The sequence below is a fragment of the Bombus vosnesenskii genome, unplaced genomic scaffold (assembly GCF_011952255.1).
Source record: "Bombus vosnesenskii isolate JDL3184/JDL3185 unplaced genomic scaffold, Bvos_JDL3184-5_v1.1 scf7180000013352, whole genome shotgun sequence".
NCBI classification, from domain to species: domain Eukaryota; kingdom Metazoa; phylum Arthropoda; class Insecta; order Hymenoptera; family Apidae; genus Bombus; species Bombus vosnesenskii.
The window spans coordinates 4,066,707-4,086,647 of record NW_022882988.1 but is presented as its reverse complement, the minus strand read 5'-3'; the positions used below and the strand labels follow the sequence as shown (position 1 = coordinate 4,086,647).

The 19,941-nt window shown below is 38.8% G+C and overlaps 3 protein-coding genes across 7 annotated transcripts in view; 2 read left to right on the top strand and 1 right to left on the bottom strand.

Annotated features, from left to right (window-relative positions):
- Positions 1 to 18,497, bottom strand: part of LOC117236967 (protein Fe65 homolog) — a 146,198-nt gene extending 127,701 nt beyond the window's left edge. For all 5 annotated transcript variants that reach the window (XM_033500445.1, XM_033500443.1, XM_033500442.1 and 2 more), the window contains exon 1: positions 18,480 to 18,497. The gene's annotated coding sequence lies outside the window, so the exon portion shown is untranslated. The remainder of the gene's footprint in view (positions 1 to 18,479) is intronic.
- On the top strand, positions 326 to 2,212 carry LOC117236973 (cytochrome P450 9e2-like). Its single transcript, XM_033500461.1, has one exon. The coding sequence runs from the start codon at positions 447 to 449 to the stop codon at positions 1,935 to 1,937; it is 1,491 nt and encodes a 496-aa protein (XP_033356352.1). The 5' UTR covers positions 326 to 446; the 3' UTR covers positions 1,938 to 2,212.
- LOC117236972 (probable cytochrome P450 28d1) lies at positions 5,772 to 7,976 on the top strand. The gene has a single exon (XM_033500460.1). It carries the CDS (start codon positions 5,772 to 5,774, stop codon positions 7,260 to 7,262), a length of 1,491 nt encoding a protein of 496 aa, XP_033356351.1. The 3' UTR covers positions 7,263 to 7,976.
- Positions 18,498 to 19,941: the final 1,444 nt, after the last annotated feature.

Here is a 19,941-nt window from a genome sequence, read left to right as displayed (position 1 = left end):
AGGATAATACAATCGTTTAGGGTACGAGCATCATTCTGATACAACGTTTACAGCTCCGTTCCTATCAATGACACCTATGTGACATTGAAATGATACGCTTATAACTGTCGTGTTATCTACATACATGTACCATCATGTATATATATATATTTGTCTTTCTGTGTTTCCTCGCATGTTATCATTAAATAACATAAACATAACAGAGATATAGATAAAGACATGAAATATAATATTATTTTAGATTTTTAAGACAGACAATAACCAAGACAATAACAGGTTTGATCGTAAACACTCGCACGATAACAAGTAGAGTGGGAGGAAACGATTCAACCATGAGAGCCTGAGCTGGATTCCACTGCAATACGCCGATCATTCCACATTGTGCTCCCGAGACTGTTCGAGTAGTTGTAATTCGGAATAGTGCTCTGACAACATTGCGGTAGAAGATGGTGTCTGCATTTTTTACACTCCTTACAGGGCTGTTCCTACTATTGTGTTTGTATTTGTACTTGAGGCACAACCATTGGAAAAGAAATGGAATTCCTACTGCTAAAGGGTATGTTCCAATCCTCGGCCACATGTTACCCGTATTGATGAAAAAAATACACTTTGGTCAATTTATCCGAAAAGTATACGACGAGTATAAAGATTACAGCATGGTCGGAATATACAACGGAATAATGCCATTGCTAATTCTTCGAGAGCCTAATTTAGTAAAAACCGTGCTGCAAAGTAATTTCTCGAGTTTCCACGAAAATGCATTCAAAATCGACCCAAATGCGGATCCCCTTTCGGCTAAAAATCCGTTTTTTTGCACTGGAGACGCATGGCTGAACGGAAGAAAACGTCTAACCTACGCGTTTTCTAACGTTAGATTGAAGGTTCTTTTCGTAGCTGTCAAAGGGGTCTGTAAGAAATTCGAAAATTTCTTGAACAAACGACTAGAAACGAAGAACAAGTACGAAGTCGAATTGAAACCGTTATTCTTAAGATTCACTGGTGAAGTTGTAGCAAACGCTGGTTTAGGCATCGAAGGTCACTGTTTCGAAGATGAAACAACTGCCAGTGCCTTCAATCAGCTTACAGGAAACGCGTTAACCACATCACTATCAATTTTAATCTGGCAATACTTTCCCGTTATTGGTCGTTTGTTGAAGCTCAAATTACTTCCTAAACGATTAGACGAATTCTTTAGAAAAGTTGTTGCAGAAAACTTAGAAATCAGACGAATGGAGCCGATATACAGGAATGATTTCCTACAATTAATGATCGACATGGAAAAAATAGGGGAGAAAGTCGACGAAGATGTTATAGCGGCCCATGCACTTTCCTTCTTCCTTGATGGAACCGAGACGTCCAGTCTTACCTTAAATTACATTGGATATGACTTGGCCGTTCATCCAGACATTCAAGAAAAGCTGAGAAACGAAGTGATGTCTAAGATCGAAAAACACGGAGATTTTACGTACGAAGCATTGAAGGAGATGACATATATGAATCAAGTGATTAGCGAATCTCAGAGATGTCACACGGTTGCAGGTTTCATGCATAAAATTTGTACAGAGGAGTTTGTGCTACAAGGCTCAGATGGATTAACCTATCGTGCGAAACCTGGGACGAATATAATCATACCCGCTGAGGGACTGCAGTGTGATCCGAAGTATTGGACCGATCCAGAAGTTTTCGATCCGGAACGATTTAACGAAGAGAGAAAGCAAACAATAGAAAAAATGACATTCCTTCCTTTCGGTGAGGGACCACGAATTTGTGTTGGAATGAAAATGGCTATGCTACAGATGAAGGCTTGTTTGGCTAATTTGTTAAGAAATTACAAATTAGAATTATCACCAAGAACGCAAGTCCCATTGAAAATATTGCCGAATCATTTTCTGGCGGAAGTAAATGGTGGTATTTGGGTATATATCACCAAGCTTTGAAGTTATCGTTGCACTTTTCAATGCATGTATTAATATTTATACAAAATTGTACTACATAAAGTCAAATTATTATTTTTGCTGTGTTGACTATTTTTATGTAAAACATTTTTATGTGTTATATAAACAAGAACATATGTATTGTAATTTTCTACGTAATGTATTAGTCACTACAGTATTTCTTCTTTTAATGGGCAGATTACAAAATAAAATGATCGTAACGATGTTATTTTTGTACATTTTATAATAAATTGCGATTTACAATTATATGCATCTCACTAGCGGCGGGAATTTGATATTATCGAAATCATACAGAAGTAGAGCAAATTTTGAGCGTGATATTAGCATGGAAGATGTATGAACGTGAAAAATTAAAAAGTATACGATATATAGAATTTATGAGAGTGTGTCGAGAGCTGATATATATCCTGTGCTTCAGAACGAAGGGACTCGAACGAGTTTCCGGTGCGGTTTCCCCTGTCTTATATTGCTAGGTAAGTCAAATATATACAAATGTATCAAATATATACGGACGTATGTCCACATACACATTCTATATTTTCTATATATATCGTATTAGTTTTCTTGTAACTTATGTGCGATCTATTAGCCTGTTGACTGAGTCGTTTCTTAATCGGAATTGTTTTTAATCCTTTGCGTCGCCTGAAGGAGACTCAGGCAAATTACCAAATATAAGATATAGTAATTTCACATTCCGGAAAGTGACAACCTTTACAGATAAAGAAATAAGAGATTCTGAGTGTTTCGTTACTTTATTACACCGTCAATTGGTAAATTGCGGAATTACAGATTCATCAATTTCAATTGAGTTTTAAATCATTTTAAATAGGATATGCTGTGCTCATACATACATCGTGCTATGATAGTGGTGTGATACATAGTTAATCGCTACGACCTAGCTGATCTTGTGATTCGCATACAGTGTGATAAAACAACGGCATTGAAATAGAGTGTAGAATGATAAGCGATAGTAAACATCTATTAGAGTGTGCGCGCTGTTGGGAACCTAACCGTCCTGCCCCTTCTGGACCTATCGCGATCATTTAAATCATTTATGACCAAATAAAACGACATATAAATAATGGGAGGAAAGGGAGACTCAAACACAGAATGGGCAATTTGAGTAACTAGCTAACTCGTTTCTTCTGGTTAACAGATTAAATTTCTGTGAAAATAAACGCAATCAATGCTACATATTGCTTCGTATAGTTTCTCGTGATTAAATAGAAAAGTTGCTTTCTGAAAGTTGCCTATCAAATATGAAAATTCTTGTGGACGTATTGTTTCATTACTTATCTTTCGTATATTACGCGTGCTGTACCTCGAAACGGAATAGAGTTAAAGTTTCTCGGGAAACAAAACAGTTTTCCGATAGTTTCGTGCAGTTAGCGTGAAAACTTAACAGGATTCGGAGAGCCTAGCCATTAGCCTAGAACAGAAGGACGCTCCTTCTCTCTCTCATTCACTATTTCAGGATGTATCACTGTGGAAGAAGAATAAATTACAAATCTGAGCGTTACTTAGCGGAGCTTTCATAAAGTTCATTACTCGAAAAAGGCCACTGCGTTAAACATAATAAAGCACAATTCAGAGAAAAACAACATAGTGCGTACAAGGGATATCAGTGGCGGAAGCAGCCACTTAGGTAATGTTTGTATCATTACAATCACATGTAGAGTCACAATTGTAGGCTCGCATGTTTCAAGGCCATATCACTAGAGGTTTTATTCTCGAAATGTTGTGTTACAAAACTGTTAGGCGTATTCATAGATTTTTTTAAATAAAGCATCAGTGATTTTGGAAAATATATAATTCGATGTAATTAGTTGTATTCTTTACTTTCGTGTCTTCCACAAAACAATTCGAGTTTCACAAAAAGGCATAAAACTATTTATCTGCAGATTAAAAAAGTTATTCAATTGAGAAACATTTTCATATTAAATAGCAGTAATTTTTATTCCACTTTATATAACTATCAGGTTTTTCAATAACCTCGCGGTATTTGGAGAAGACAATGTAGATTTGCAATACTATTTCGTTCCACGTGCTTGCGCTTACGTGATATTGTTATCAGTACCATATGGCCTATATGTACGAAAAATCAACTACATATACATGTATCGTTGTAATGTATTATTCCATTTCTCGATAAACTATAAAACAAATAATTCAGTAATAGATAAACATTAATCGACATTAATCGACAAATCTGATCGCATACATGTATATAATATGCATCGTAACAAGCAAAGTGGGAGTTCGATCAGCTTACTGGGAACACGTTAGGGGTATCGCTAACAACTTTAGTCTGGCAATACTTTCCCGCTATTGGTCGTCCCTTGAAGCTCAAATTAGTTCCAAAAAAATTAGACCAGTTTTTTAGAAAAGTTGTTGCAGAAAATTTAGAAATCAGACGAAGGGAGCCGATATACAGGAATGACTTCCTTCAGTTAATGATCGACATGGGAAAAACAGGGGAGAAAGTCGACGAAGAGGTTATAACGGCTCATGCATTTTCCCTCTATCTTAATGGAACCGAGACGTCCAGTCTTACCCTGAGTTACGTTGGATATGATTTGGCTGCTCGTCCAGAGATTCAAGGAAAGGTAAGGAACGAAGTGATATCTACGATCGAGAAGCACGGCGGTTTGACGTACGAGGCGTTGAAGGAGATGACGTACATGAACCAAGTAACCAAGTAAACGGTAAATGGCGAAATTACAAATTCATCAATTTCATTTGAGTTAAAATGAAATATGTAAAAAAGAGGTAGGTTGACAAACAAGAATCTGAAAAATCAGGTAATTCGTCTTGTCTGATCTATTGCATTTCGAAACGGAATAGAGTAAGAGTTTCTCGTAAAACAAAACAGTTTTCAGATAGTTTCTCTAGCGTGAAAACGAACAGGCATTCGGAGATTCTAATGGGTTCATTAGACTCTTTAGCTTTCATAAAGATCATTGCTTCGACATGACGACTGCATTATGAGTAGTAGAGCTATAACATAAAACAGATGTACTCAATGCTTAGTTAACCAGATAAGAAATAGCACGGCAGAGAGATAACCGTGACGTAGGCGTGACATGTGACAACCGACTACTAGACAATGGGTGTATCTTTAAAATGTCGTATAGTTTCTAGGAATGAGGTTCGCATATCTCAAGGTCGCGTCATTCGAAATTTTATTTGCTACATATTTTTTGCACAACTGTTTAGCATATTGATAGATGTTTTGAAGGGAGATTAAGACTTTTTAACAGGAATATATCTAATTTAACGTGATTAATTTTTCTTGTTACGTACTACAATTAGGTATTCCCAATGGGGTCCGTGAAGTCTAGAGAATCTACAACGAGCCCTAATCTGTTTTTTTGAATAAAATCATATATAAAAAAATACTGATCTTTCTTAACTATAAATTACGTAAAAGGGCTATTAATCTAGAAAATATATTGATATCAAACAATAGTAATTAGTAAACATTAGTAACTAGCTATATATATAAATAATATGTATATGTACTGTATTGTTTTCCTCCAAGTGTTATCACCATAAAACAAAACAATTGTGAAATAGATAAACGTATGTAATATGTCCGCTTTCTACATTTTTCAGATAAACGACTATGGCCAAAAAGTTTGATTTCATAATATAATACGTATTAAGGCAACTAGAGTGGGAGAATCATTTTGGGCATTAAAGCTTAGATAGAATTGCACTGCAATACGACGATCATTCTACATTGTGCTTTTGAAACTGTTGGAGTAGTTGTAATTGGGAATAGTAATTTAACGATATTATCTCTGTGAGTAACGTATGGCTTCTGCATTTGTCACGCTCCTTATAGGAGCGTTCTTACTATTCTGTTTTTATTTGTATCTGGTATACAATCATTGGAAGAGAAATGGAATTCCAACTGCCAAAGGATGTATTCCAATCGTGGGCCACTTGTTACCCGTAGTAATAAGAAGAATGAATCTTGCCGGACTTATTCGTCAAATATACGAAGATTACAAAGATTACAGTATGGTTGGAGTGTACAAAGGGATAGTGCCGGCACTAGTTGTTCGGGACCCTGAATTAGTGAAAACCGTACTGCAAAATAATTTCTCCAGCTTCCACGAAAATGGATTTCATGTCGATCCAAACGCGGATCCTCTTTTATATACAAATCCGTTCTTCTGTTCCGGAGATATATGGTTAACTGGAAGAAAACGTATAACCTATGCGTTTTCTAACGTGAGATTGAAGATCCTGTTTACAGCTGTTAACGGAGTGTGTAAGAAATTCGAAAATTTCTTGAACAGACGACTAGAAAGAAACAACAAGTACGAAATCGAATTAAAAGCATTATTTTTAAAATTCACTGGTGAAATTGTGGCGAACGCTGGCCTAGGTATCGAGGGTTACTGTTTCGAAGATGAACCACGTCCTAATGCATTCGATAAACTTTCTGGAGAAGCATTCGCCGAATCCTTATTATCTATAATCAGATTCCACTTTCCTACTGTCAATCGTTTTTTGAAGATCAAATTCCTGCCTAAACACGTGGATCAATTTTTCAGAAAGGTCGTCGCAGAAAATTTGCAAGTTAGAAGAAGCGAATCGATACCTAGGAAAGATTTCCTTCAATTAATGATCGACATGGAGAAAGCAGGAGAGCACATCGCCGAAGAGATTGTAGTAGCCCACGCAGTTTCCTTCTACCTTGATGGTATCGAAACATCCAGTGTCACCATGAATTACGTTGGATATGACTTGGCTGCTCGTCCAGAGATTCAAGAAAAGGTGAGGAACGAAGTGATATCTACGATCGAGAAGCACGGCGGTTTGACGTACGAGGCGTTGAAGGAGATGACGTACATGAATCAAGTAATTAGTGAATCTCAAAGATGTCACGCAGCACTAGGTTTCATGCATAAAGTATGCACGGAAGAGTTCGAGCTTCAAGGATCCGATGGATTGACCTATCGCGCGAAGCCTGGTACTGACATATTCCTATCCGTTCACGGTCTGCACAACGATCCCAATTATTGGGTCGATCCAGAAGTTTTCGATCCGGAACGATTCAGCGATGAGAGAAAGCAAACTATAGAAAAAATGGTATATCTTCCTTTCGGTGAGGGACCAAGAATTTGCGTTGGAATGAGAATGGGTTTGCTACAGGTGAAGGCTTGTTTCGCTACTTTGCTGAGAAACTACAAATTGGAATTGTCACCAAAAATGCAACTTCCATTGAAAATGTCGCCGCATTATTTCCTAACGCACCCACATGGCGGTGCTTGGGTATATATCTCTAAGCTTTAAAGTTATTGAAAAGTTTTTATAAATTTTCATATATTTATGTTCAGATGTATAATACTGCGAAGATCAACGTTTATTTCTGTTACGTTGGCTAAGAATTGTTAAGTAAAGAGGTTTGTTAGAATAAAGAAGAGATAATTATAGGTGTAATATATTTATCACTACGCTGCTGCTCCTTTTAATCGGCAAAAATAAAGTTATCATGACAGCGACCTTTGTTACTTGATAATAAATTCTGATTTGGCATTCTATATATATATACGCCTTATTAACAGAGGGGAATTTAACATTACGGAATTGATACGGAAGTTATGTAAGCTTTGAGCATGATGCAAGCGTGAAAGACGAATGAATAAAATAAAATAAAAAGTTAGACGTATAGCATTTATGGGAGTGTGTATACGAGTCTATATTCCGTGTCTCAAAACGAAGGGACTCGAGCGAGTTTTCTGAGTGGTTTCCCGTGTTCACCGTGGCTATGTATACATAACTGCGTCAAATATACGTATGTGTGTTGGCGTACATATTCTATATTTTATATGTACACAGTACATATATCGTATCATCTGCTACGTAATATATGTATATAGAAAGACGCGACAAATTGGCGTGCACTTTCGAAAATAAATAATCCTTTGTTATAACGTATCATATAGGCCGATCCACGGTGATACGACTAAAAAAGAGTGATTCTTCTTAACAAAATAGGAACAAAATAAAATATAGTAAAGAAAATATAGTAACGCTATTGACGTAATTCTTTAAGATTGGGTTTTTCGTTTTTAGCAAACGACGTAAAAAGAAAGAGTAGAACTGTGGATATTGAACTGATAATTGTAGAGATGATGAAAATTCTGAGAAAAAAGAAAAACATAACCTCATATCTTGGGATGGTACAAATGTTATCTACAGATTACAAATATTTGTGCAATAATTCAGATCACTTTTGATAAAAGTAAATTACAGGCGAAATAGAGATTAATTTCTAATCTAATCTTTTAGCTTCCAACTTTGAAGTTTTTCATCCTGTAAATATCATAATTCTTGTTTATAAATTTACAAGGAAATCGAATAATGATCGATTTTTGAGTTTTCTCAATGATAGATTGTATCTTTGAGCAACACCTTTTGACGCTTTCAAGGCGAAGCACAATACACTCGCATTCCCGGTTAGTACCTCCGTTCTTTTTACCTTTCCTTTCTGCCAGTTCCTTTTCCTTTTTCTATCTTATCCCTGTTCACGACCGATCGATTTGTACGTTCGCCTGCCGGAAAACAAGAAAGTGGAAAGAACACGTGCGCACACGGAAAGCGAAAATGTGTGGCGTCATTCTATGAATAGAAGAAGAAGAGAACGAGGCAGGGCATAGAACGATGAAGAAGAAAGAGTGGTTCGAGGGATGAGAAAAGAGTCCTTCACGTCGTAGTGCATCTTTCTCTGATTTCCCGTGGGAGAAGTCGTCTCGGTAGCTTTCTGCTACGTATCGAAGGTAGAACAGTATGAAGGATAGAGAAAGGTAGATAGATACAGAGTCGCAACGCGTGTTCTCGCATGGCATGATTTATTTTATTGCTTTTCGAGAAGCTAGCATAATTCCACCCCCGTTCCCTACTAGCAGTTACTTACCCCCTTCTATCTACGTACAGAAGACGAACAGAATCGGAGGATCGAGGACCCCAGGAAGGGATCAACAGGTACAGGACACTATCCCTCGACTAGAAATCGCAGCCGCTATCCTTTAATGTACAGAGATATCGCAAGAGATATTGGGAATACGAATTTATATGAATTCGTTTGTCATTGTATTTATCGAAGGGAAACACGAGGACAGTATTGAAAATTTTGGTTTGTTAAGCTGATGATACAGATCACGCAGAGACGGGGACAACTCGAAATAGGAGAGACCAGGTAGAAGTTGGGTTTAATTTAATTAAAACGGATAGTAGTAACGGCGATGCGGTAAATTGAAAATTACGGAGCGAACTAATCCTCTTAAATGGAATATTACTAGCGGCATGGTACAGAGAACTCGACAAATTCGATTGTTTTTGACTAAAGCTATGGCAATAAATCAATCCCCTTCAGTGGACGTTCAATACTTGGTAGCATTGATGTCTAAATCCTACTATTCACCTTCTCTTATGCAATCTCACAACGTCCATTCTCTTGCTTTAATTTATCGTCGTTCCATGTATACTAACTATTCACTCACAAATTTGACAGGTTAATTACTTACAATCTCTGATAAAAGTATTCCGGCAACGAAAAGTTGGTGAAAAATATAAAGGACGATTGATATTTTCTCAAGAAATGTTTTCATAAGGACTGAAATATAGCGTACGCTTACCAATTGCAGCCCAAGTATGAAAGATAAATTTTTTAAACGACCATGAAACGATTTCCCTCGACTGCTTTCGTTCTTGTTCTCAGCGTTGTGTTTCTTTCTTTACTCTTGTTCAGCGATATTAGCATCCCGGTTGGAAGGATACCGGAAGAACGTCAACCCAGAACGTAATATACTTGCTCGCCGCCTTTTCCGAATGCACATCGCCGAGGGTAAAGGGGGGAGGGGGTAACGAAATGGAGAAAGGGGATAGAGACAGGGTCGTACCAGGAAATTTCACGGAGTGGCGCAATAACGTTTCTTATGCCACGTTTCCGGAGTGGCGTGCTGTTGGGGGTTGGGGTAGCTTGCAAATACTCACCGCGCGAGAGAGGAAGAATGAGAGTGCAATAGAGAGGGTGAAAATAGTAGGGAAAAGGGTGGAGATGCAGTCACTCTCTGGCATGCAATTAGGAGCTAGGCATCGCCCTGGAAAGGGTCCCTCTTGTTCAGTGTTCCTGCTGGAATTCTTCTCTTTTCCTCCCTCCCTTCGTCCTGTATCTCTTTGTCCTTCTTTATCCTTCCTCCTTCTGCCATTCGTTCGATTATATATACGTACACAGATTTTCTCCCTCGCACGCTTTCTTATAATCCACGTCAGCGCCTCTCGACACACAAACACGCACCACCACAGCGCGCGAATAACTACTATAGAAAATATCAGGGATCCATAGCTCGAAAATTGGCCCACCCTTTTCGTGGAAATCGGAAAACTGTGATTCCGAATAGAAACAGAGAGCGGAGGTCATTAAATACGTATTATGCTGACTCGTTAAAGGATTTATCAGAGGGACGAAAGCTTTCTGCCGCGAAAACTACCAAAGCTTTCACCTGTAATGCGACCATCGGCATTGCGTGTAATGCGAACTGTGCAGCAACGAAAAATTTCATTTTCATCTCTAACGCCATTTATAACCGGGGGATTTTTTTGAGATTGCGTCACCGCGAGTGAAGCAGGAACGTATCAAACGGTAGTGGGCAACGTAGCAGAGTGGGCCAACAAAAACTAAAGAGAGGAAGAGAGTTTGAAACATTGCCGCTGCGAATCAGCGAACAGGGTGAAGTTAGATAGTGTCATTCAGTGCTACCAACACAACGGTTGATTCCCGCGGGAACGGACGGTAAACACTAACGCCAATCCTGTTCCTCCCTTCTATTCCCGCTCTGTCTATCCATTTTTCGATTTTTGTTCGCTTCTCTGGTTCTGGCAGCCTCCCACCTCGCGACGACGCGTAATAACGATAATAAATCGTGTCTGAGTGATTTAGGGGTTCATTTAGCCGGTGAAACTTTCGCGAGTGCTCAGGGATCTCTGGCAGATTATAGAGAATAAGTCATTTTGGTTCTTGTCAATTCAGGAATTAGTGTCTTCAACATCCGCAGTGTGATAACGCGACGGTTCCCTGGAAATTGTTCCGCCGTTCGTATCTGGCTACAACGTTAAAAAATGCGCAATCTACCTACATGGGCGCGCCATTGGAAAACAGTATGCACGCGTGTAGTCTGTTCTTCCGTTTCACGAGCAAGTAGCTTTCAATGGAGAAGTGGATCGTTTTATTCGATTTACACGGTTTACACGCGGGCCCACGATGAAACTCGTAATAACTAGAAAGTCTATGTAGCAAATGTTATCAGTTTGAAGAGTATCGATCACTTGACCGACCGCTGAAGCAAAAATAAAACGGACCTTCCGAACAATAACAAGATGAAACGGGGAACTGTTTGAACATCGATAAAATCCTATCACCACCGAGAGGGCCACTAACAAGAGGAGCTTGTTGATATAAGAGGCGAAGATCTATTACCGGAAATTAGCAAAGCACGTATAGGTATAGTCGGTACATGGCAAGAAATGAACAGAGAAGCTGCTTCGAAACGAGTTCGTATTTCTCGTCCTCCCTTAGGTCATTCGATTCGAGTAAGCGCGAAAACAATAGCTTTAATCTCTAGCCAGTCACGATGCGCTGGTATTCCCTAACCGATAAAGCACCGTCGTCCACACCAGCTTTTGGAGAAAGAGAAAGAGAGAGGCGCCACAGAACTGAATTCAACGTTTCACGATTTAAGTAACTTTAATCAATCAGATTATCTAAATATTTTTTAATTCCATTCGAGACTAGATTCTGTATTATCCGAAACTTAACATACACCGTTTATTTTCCTCCTCTTTTTTATCGTGTTTCCGGTCTGGCTACTAAATGAATCGATCGATCTTCCTCCTAAGTTGCGAAGAGAGACAGGTCGATAGGGCAATTTTGTTGCGCCTGATTTTGTGTTCCGCACGTTTCCTGCGTGTACGAATGGATGGAAACGTGCGTTAGCTCCGGGTGGAGAAAGAAGAAGGAAAGGGCGAAGGCACGTCTGTTGGTATCTTTACGACCTCCCAAGGACATAAAATGGTGTTATCCCTCTGTAGCTGGTTCTCTAGTAAAGACGGTGCGCGCACACCCTTGCACGTGACACCACGATCACCTATGAGGCAAACACATGTAACCACGCCACATTGAAGCAACACGACCCTTTCTGCCAGTTAGTCTCACCGAGATACTAGGATAGCGATAGGACATCAGCCTGTAAGCATCACCCTTGAACCGTTGGACAGTACAAACCTCAATATTGTCGGAAGAAAGGAGGATAAGCCAGTTCTGCCACAACGGAGCCTTTCCTGAATAAAAGTGTCGAAATTGTCGAAGGCGCGGAAACACCCTTTATTTTGGAAATTATTTACGACGGCGTAAAAGCGAGTTCGTGCGTCCATTTTCTTTTCGCGTTGTGTGTGACGATCTAAATACTTGCTCGAGGGTAACGTGCAAGGAATTGTTTGTAATTCCACACCGTTGCTCAGTGTGAATATGCATATGCAAATCTACATACGGCCGGGCCTGTCCATTCAACAGCGTAACAGGTGTATTCCTTCTCCTCTGTGAGAAATACGATCTTCCTTTCCGGTCAATCTAACTTAGATATTAACATGGAGATACGGTGCTCAAATATTATCATATAATCTGCTATAGAAGCACAAAAGCCGAATTATGTCGCGTTATGCACGGGCAGTCATCAAGAAGACTATTTTTTAGTTTAAAACTTTTATATGTCCGTGGCATCGAATGCAACAGTCGAATGCATTTTATACGTCTGACAGCTGTCGGTGGCAACAATTCTATCATCCAGTTTGTATTACGCTCGACTATAAAGTTAAGGCAGAAATCGATTTCCACTTTGCCATTACTTGGAAACAAGTCGTAAAATACAATCCGTAAGAAGCAATGTTTCTGAATTTTTCCAAATAACTCGAGGCTCTCGCTGTGCAAAATGTCCCTGTGAACGCCAACTATTCTGTTCGTTTTGTCATTCTTCTTATCGCCCACGTACACTTTCTATCTATCCTTTCTCTCGCTTTATTTCCAGACTGTTTTCCTATTTTCTCGCGACCTCTCTCATTCTTGACATGCGAAGAGAAAAGATGCAAAAATCGCCCGTTATAGGCATTCCACGTCTCCCGGGTGAGATAAGATCCGTGAAAAAAGGAGGCGGCGAGAAGGAAAGAAAGGAAAAAAGAAGTCGCGAGACATTACTGCGAGTCTCGCGATGAAAATTGAATTTCCAGGTCGAAAGTTCTCGGGAGACTCCCTCAGTTACGTCGCTACGTTGTAACACAACGTGAAGAGCTTCCTGTAAACCATAGCAAGGAGACAAAGTCTGGACGAGTTGATGGGGCAAGTTGCGAGACAAGTCGCGAAATTAGTATCTCTAATCTAGATGAAAATCAATTCGTGCTCGCAATACGAATAACTTTATTACGTTTCCCATGCAGATAATAGGACGAAGGTTAATTCTTCTTTCACGCAATTTTTTAGCCACCGTAATATACTTTTAGATTTTTGTATTATTCCAGCGAATTTCTCGGACCCGCAGCTTCGTACTGTTACTTTAAATCATCTTTCCACTATAGTTTTACTTATGCGAATCGCTCGTAACGCACAGCTCGTAAACTCTTGTCGTGACGTAAGTGCATTCAACAGCTAAATTACATGCTACTATAGCGGAATATGTAATTACAACAGCGTTAAAATAAATATTTCACCCGTGTCTCGTTTTACACCCCCGCGTGTTAAGGTGTGACGCGCGAAATTTATTCGTTGACACCCGACTTTAATGGTAAATAAACGAATTCATTTCCCTCTCCATTCTAATCCTGCTAGAAGCTTTTAAACCGTCTCGCGATCGACTTTACAACTCGGATCGTTGTATCTCGTGAGCTGCAGCTTTCGTAAATCATCATCTTGGTGCCATTATTAAATTTAACAGGAACGTGATAAGTTCATAAATCCAGTATCACGAAGCAGTTACCACCTAAACGGTTCTCAGAATAGTCAACGTATCAGAATTAAGTGTAAACTTATAGATTCGAGGATGCCTTTCGGAATCCTTATAGAATCATTATCGAAGGAAACGACACGAAGCGATGCTCAGACCGAGTGGCATTTCGGTCAATAACAGTTAGTACTGCACGTGAAAGCAACACGCAAATATTGATTACAGATAGTCCTTGGCTAAAGCGTCGTGAATATGCTCGAATATGCATTACTGACATTAACGCAAAACTTGTAATATCGACGTTGTAACCTGTGTTATGAATATGTAACAAAACATAATACAAGAATGTATTGTGCAAGATAAACGATACAGAAGAAACACAGTTCTATGGTAAGGGGATTGAAAATATGCTAAATGTCATCCTGACGTTACTGCGAAATGTTCAACTTTGGAATATATTACAGAGCAAGCATTTCTTATGTAAGCATAAAATTTTTCTCTCCTCCTAACTGCTCTTCTCGAACATCCAGACACGCCCTTCATCGACCGTTCCTTCCGCGAATTAAGCTCGGGATAAGGTGGTATCTGAAGGCAGTCTGGGTGAGGAAGTCAAGGGCAAGGGCGTGCAGATAAAATGAAATACAAGAAAAAGAGATCGTATAACGGGGGGTGGAATTCAAATATTTACATTCTGTTATGCGTTGAAAGAAGAAAAAATCAAAATATCTCATTTAATACAATTTTTGCATCAGAATCAATTTACGTCTCTTCGAATCCTTAACAGCTTCTTTAAACAATTCCAGGAAATCTTCAAAATTATCTCCTGAAAATAATTTCTCGTTTCCCATATCTTCCCGGATTTAATCTGACATTAAATTTCGGATAAAGCGATGTCTGAGAATTATTGACAATGTTTAACTGCGCACAAAAGGGCGCAGTGTAAAATTGATCAGACAGTGTTAGCGTTTTACCGGCTATTTTATCCATTTTTACCTCTTCTAACGATTCGCTAAAGAAATAAACCTTCAAATTTTACGAATTCCAAGAAGTTGAGTTTTGTAAAGGTCATCGTAAAATCCTTGGCCATACCGTGTCTGCGTTATATAATCGGTTTTATAACCATAGTTAGCTATCAGCGAAGAAAACAACGTGTAAGATATTCACGTGAGTTTGTTATTGATTAATATGATAACATTGCTAAAATTATTTTCTCAAGGATGTTTCATCCTACAGTCGATAATAAAAAGTTTTTATTTTTAGAATTAACATTTAAGTCCTGAGTGTAACTCGATTTTTCCGAATATTAAATGCCTGAGGTTATAAGTAATATCTACGTAAAATGTACAACAATATGATCAACAAATATAATATTTTACGTAATGAAGCATATCCGATAAGTAGTTATTTTATCGCAATGAATATCTGGAAAAATGTGTTATACAAATATCCTTGATATAGACGCTGTCTATAAAATGAAACTGTGTCGAGTTTGTCTTAATTCATGAATAAGTCATAATGTTGGAAATGTAACCGATATATTCAATAACCTACAACAAAATAAGACTACATAGTTAAATAAGACAAGCGAAAATAAATGTTTGATGATACTTTAAAATAGTTAAACTCGATAAAGAACGAAAAACAAAGTTTCGGGAAAATGTAATAAAGATAAAGATAAGCATGAAACGGGTGAACTTTACAGTTCCCTTTTAATTAGAACACAGTACACACACATACAGTACAAGGAGTTTTCTTTCCGTGACTCGCATGCTACGCTTGAAAATTTCCCGATGGGTTTAGTAGTCACGAAAGTGACATCACGCGTGATCGAAGAACAAAGAGATAAAGAAACGGAAAAGAAAACGAATCGATCGGTATAATTTAACGAACCTCAAGATTTTTGCTTTCCTTAATAACATTTCCAAAAATCGAATATTAGCGGACGAATGTATTCTGCTTGTTTTTCCCTGTCGGTTCATATCCTAATTGAATTATAGAAGACCCATTTATCGGCTGATCCGTAGTTTTGTGACAAAAAAACAAAAAGGAAAAAAAAGGAAGAAAAAGGATAAGAGCAAAAGAAGCGGATGAAAAGAAAAATTCCATCTGTCGAACTTATAAACGATCGTTCGTCGTACCGATTTCATTTCACGAGCCGTCGCACACCTAGACGGTTCTTTCCTCCCCTGCTCATAATTGTCATAACTTCCTGCATTTTCTCGCCCTTTTATGTCATACTGCTCGTTAGTCTTTCTTTTTTTCTCCTTTGCGCTTCGTTGTCCTTCCTCCGACCACCACAGAGAAAGACGTTAGAGATAAATTACCGAGCAGCGTCAAAAATTGATAAAATATTCCCGAAGCGGCAATATTAGCAAGGACGAGCGCGGTAATAACTCTCGGTCGAGAGTGATCTAAAATTTAAGCGTCATTCCCAATGAATTACCACACACGATAAATGGCACACGTTCTTATATTTCATGTTCCTTATCATGGACGTAACTGTTCAAAAATTCACCCTTCGCTAATTTCCTATTGCTCGATCCGTAAAAGGTAATCGGATAAGATTTTCAAAGAATATGAAAGTTAAACGGAGAGGAATTTCGTAAACCGGCCACCGGTCACTGGTGCGCCGAGGGATGAAGTAACGAATTTTAGGAAACATTAGGGTCTAGCTCCCTTCAGACCATAGCAAAGGGTCTCCTCTAAAGAACAAGGGGATGATGCCGGGTTAAGGTCAGACCAAGCAGCCGATTCAGGATCGTCTTGTTGTAACCGATCGTAAAGGGGATCGCAAAGATGTCGCCGAAGAAGAAACCAAGGGAAACAGCAGTAGAAGGAGAAAGAGGAGAGAGTGGAGTATTGACGTTGTGCCGCTTTTAAATATTGCATCCAAGTCACGTTCAGGACCGTATCCTCTCCTCCTTCAACCCTCAACTCCGATGCCCCCTCCCGCCTACACAACCTCGAGTCACCCCCTTCCCCTTTTTCCAACCCCACCAGCCGAGCGGCTGGGCTGAACGTCGCATAACTACCGCAAGGTTTCCAGGGAGACAAAGGAAAAGCCTAGAGGAAAGAAGATGGAATGCAGAGAGGCGAAGGACGAGAGTGAGAACGGGGAAGAATCGGTGGAGAAGAGCAAGGGAAGAAACAACATCCGTGACCAGTCTTTCCGTCCCCGGTGCCACGATAAAGTAGAGAGAAAAACGAGAAAAAACAAGAACGAAGGGAGAAAGAGCAAAAAAATAATACACGGAGAGAGCTAGCGTGGTTCTGCCGTTTGTACAAGAGACACGTTCGACGCTTCGAGAGAATGGAAACGAGAGAATAAAAAGAAGAGGTCTTCTGATGGGAGACGAAACTATGGTTATATTCCCTTTGTCGCTTCTCCCTTTTTCGACACCCCGATCTTGTCATTAGAATTATACGTTTGATAAATATATTTTCTAAACGATTCAGATTAGATTCTGGTGTTCTGGGATAGATGGTTAGATGTTTCGTAGGAAATGCCGGAAGATTATAAATAATATACAGTGAACGCATGTACTCCAGAAATAATGCAAATAAAGTATTGCCAATATTGTTCACGAACCGTAAAATCTATATTATATCGTAGAAGAATCTCTACACGAAGAGCGTATGAGGAAATTTAACAGTCAAGTTGGTCGACCTTTAGCTATGTCTTTAAATATTATTCAAGAGGATCGATCGTAGCTCGATCGTCATTACGTACAATCTTCGTAAAAAGTAGGATTTGACCGTAGAAAAAAAATCACGAACACCTGATTGTATTGATCAATCAGAATAAAAATACATAAAAATTGATATTGAATTTCTTGGTGGAGACATTTAATTCGGTATTATTACGTTAAGTGTGTTCTAAAAACTGTAGACAGTTGATGTTATCGACTGTCCAAGCAAATTAACCGTGTCAAGGGCATACACAGAAAATTACACTATTGCCCTCTATAGAAAAATATATTGCTCTTCTAAAGTGCAACTGGCTTCTTACCTTCGCCGCGTATATGTAGTAATATAAAAATAACAAATTGCCTGCGGGCATGTTAAACTTGTGCCCTGTTTATCCCATACCCCGAATATCCCAACGCTTCGCAATTCGTAAATATTACAAGCGAAATGTTGCAAAACGGCAGGTGAGATGATATTGTCAGTCGCGTCGTTCGAGTAGAATTTGAACGCCGATTTACGCGACATTAAACATCAATGTCCTTATTGACCTTACAACGTAATAACGAACAAAACGTCGTTTCGCGATACATGTCGACCACGTAACGCAATTATTAATACGTAATTTATAACATCGCTGCGACTCATAATTTTTCGCTTCGAAAATTTCGCGCGAAATACGCAGCATGCGAATGGACCTATAGAACGAGTTGATTCAAAGAGATGCACGTTCAAATATTTGTGAGCGCGAACGAGTGACAGCGATTGAAAATGATCGTGAAAGACGCGACTGACCTCGAAAAGGCTCGTACTAAAGGAAAGAAAGAACGCTTACCGTATAAATCTGTTGCATTTTCGTAAGACGAAAATCCGCGTCAGCGGACTCTCCTTTTTCTTGCTCACAAATCGAACGATTCACCTCGAACTGACGGTCACAAACTAACAACGTATGTAAGAAAGTAGAGCAAAAAAGATAACGCACGACACTACGTTATACGTATGAACAAAGGGAGCAACACACCAGCGCAAAGACAAGGTTAGAAACGCCAAAAAGTCCGAGTAGTGGCGAGCACAGAGTATCACGTCTAGTTCACCTCGAGGGCGTCGCGGCGCTGCCGAGCGACGATGCGACCGCGTTCCTACGATCCCCCTACGAATATGTCCCCCGTTTCGTACCTTTCTCCCGCGCAAACGCTATTGGCCACCCCTCCAATCCCCACCAACAGCCACCATCCAGGAATATTGGTTTTCATCCGTATTGTTCGCTAATTTCTACGATTACCCTCGTAACAACTATCGAAACGATTTTCCGAAATTTCCACCACCGTTTTCCATATATGTAACATACAGGTTCCTCGTGGAAATAAGCACTAATTATATATTCACTGAAGTCGACTCCCAATTGGATGCAAGTTCAAACGACATAGTTCGCAAATCATATGCAGTATTGCTAATTACTTTGATTTTAATAAGCGTCACTTTCATAGGGAATATTTTACTTGTTAAAATACATAATTTAATTAAGATATGATTATATTGATCGCATTTGTGTTTTATTGGTAATGTTTGAGAAATTTGGAATATTGTATGTATTTAGTAGTTCAAATACTAAAGTGTCAGTGATCGTAATATGGCGGTTACGCGGTATACGATAGATCGATACGTCATGCATTTTTATTTTATTGGTTGCATAAACGGTGGTAAATGTGTAAATAGATTTTTGTACCGACTAAATTGTTGACGTAGCAGATTTTTGGACGATAACAACGGTTGATGCACATACATATATGATCCGAACTTCGAACAAGATATCGGAATGTTTAATACGGTTTTATAACGCGAGATTCAACTGGGATCGAAATATTCATTTAGAACACCAAGCAAGTCGCAATTCTTCTTAAGAACTGGGTTCGTTTTGCTTCCCGGGAAAAAACAACCGAAGATACGAATGAGTGAGTAATTTCGTACGTTTCCTATCGGTTGCTCCGATTTGATCGTGTTTTGGGTGTTCATATGGAGTTATGTTAAGAATTCCTATGATGTTCAGTTGTGCCATTATATATATATAGATATATATCATTATGTTAGAAGTAACATTTTATGATCTTAATATGTCTTTCGAATAACCTCAAATTTCTTATTAATAGAAACATATTGTTAACATATTAATAGAAACATATTATTAACAATAATAATTATTAAGGAGAAGAATTTAACAGAGTCCCAATAATATATCGGTTTGGAAATTACAATGCTATAAGCCGATATTTTAAAAATTTGAATTCCTGTATTTTTAT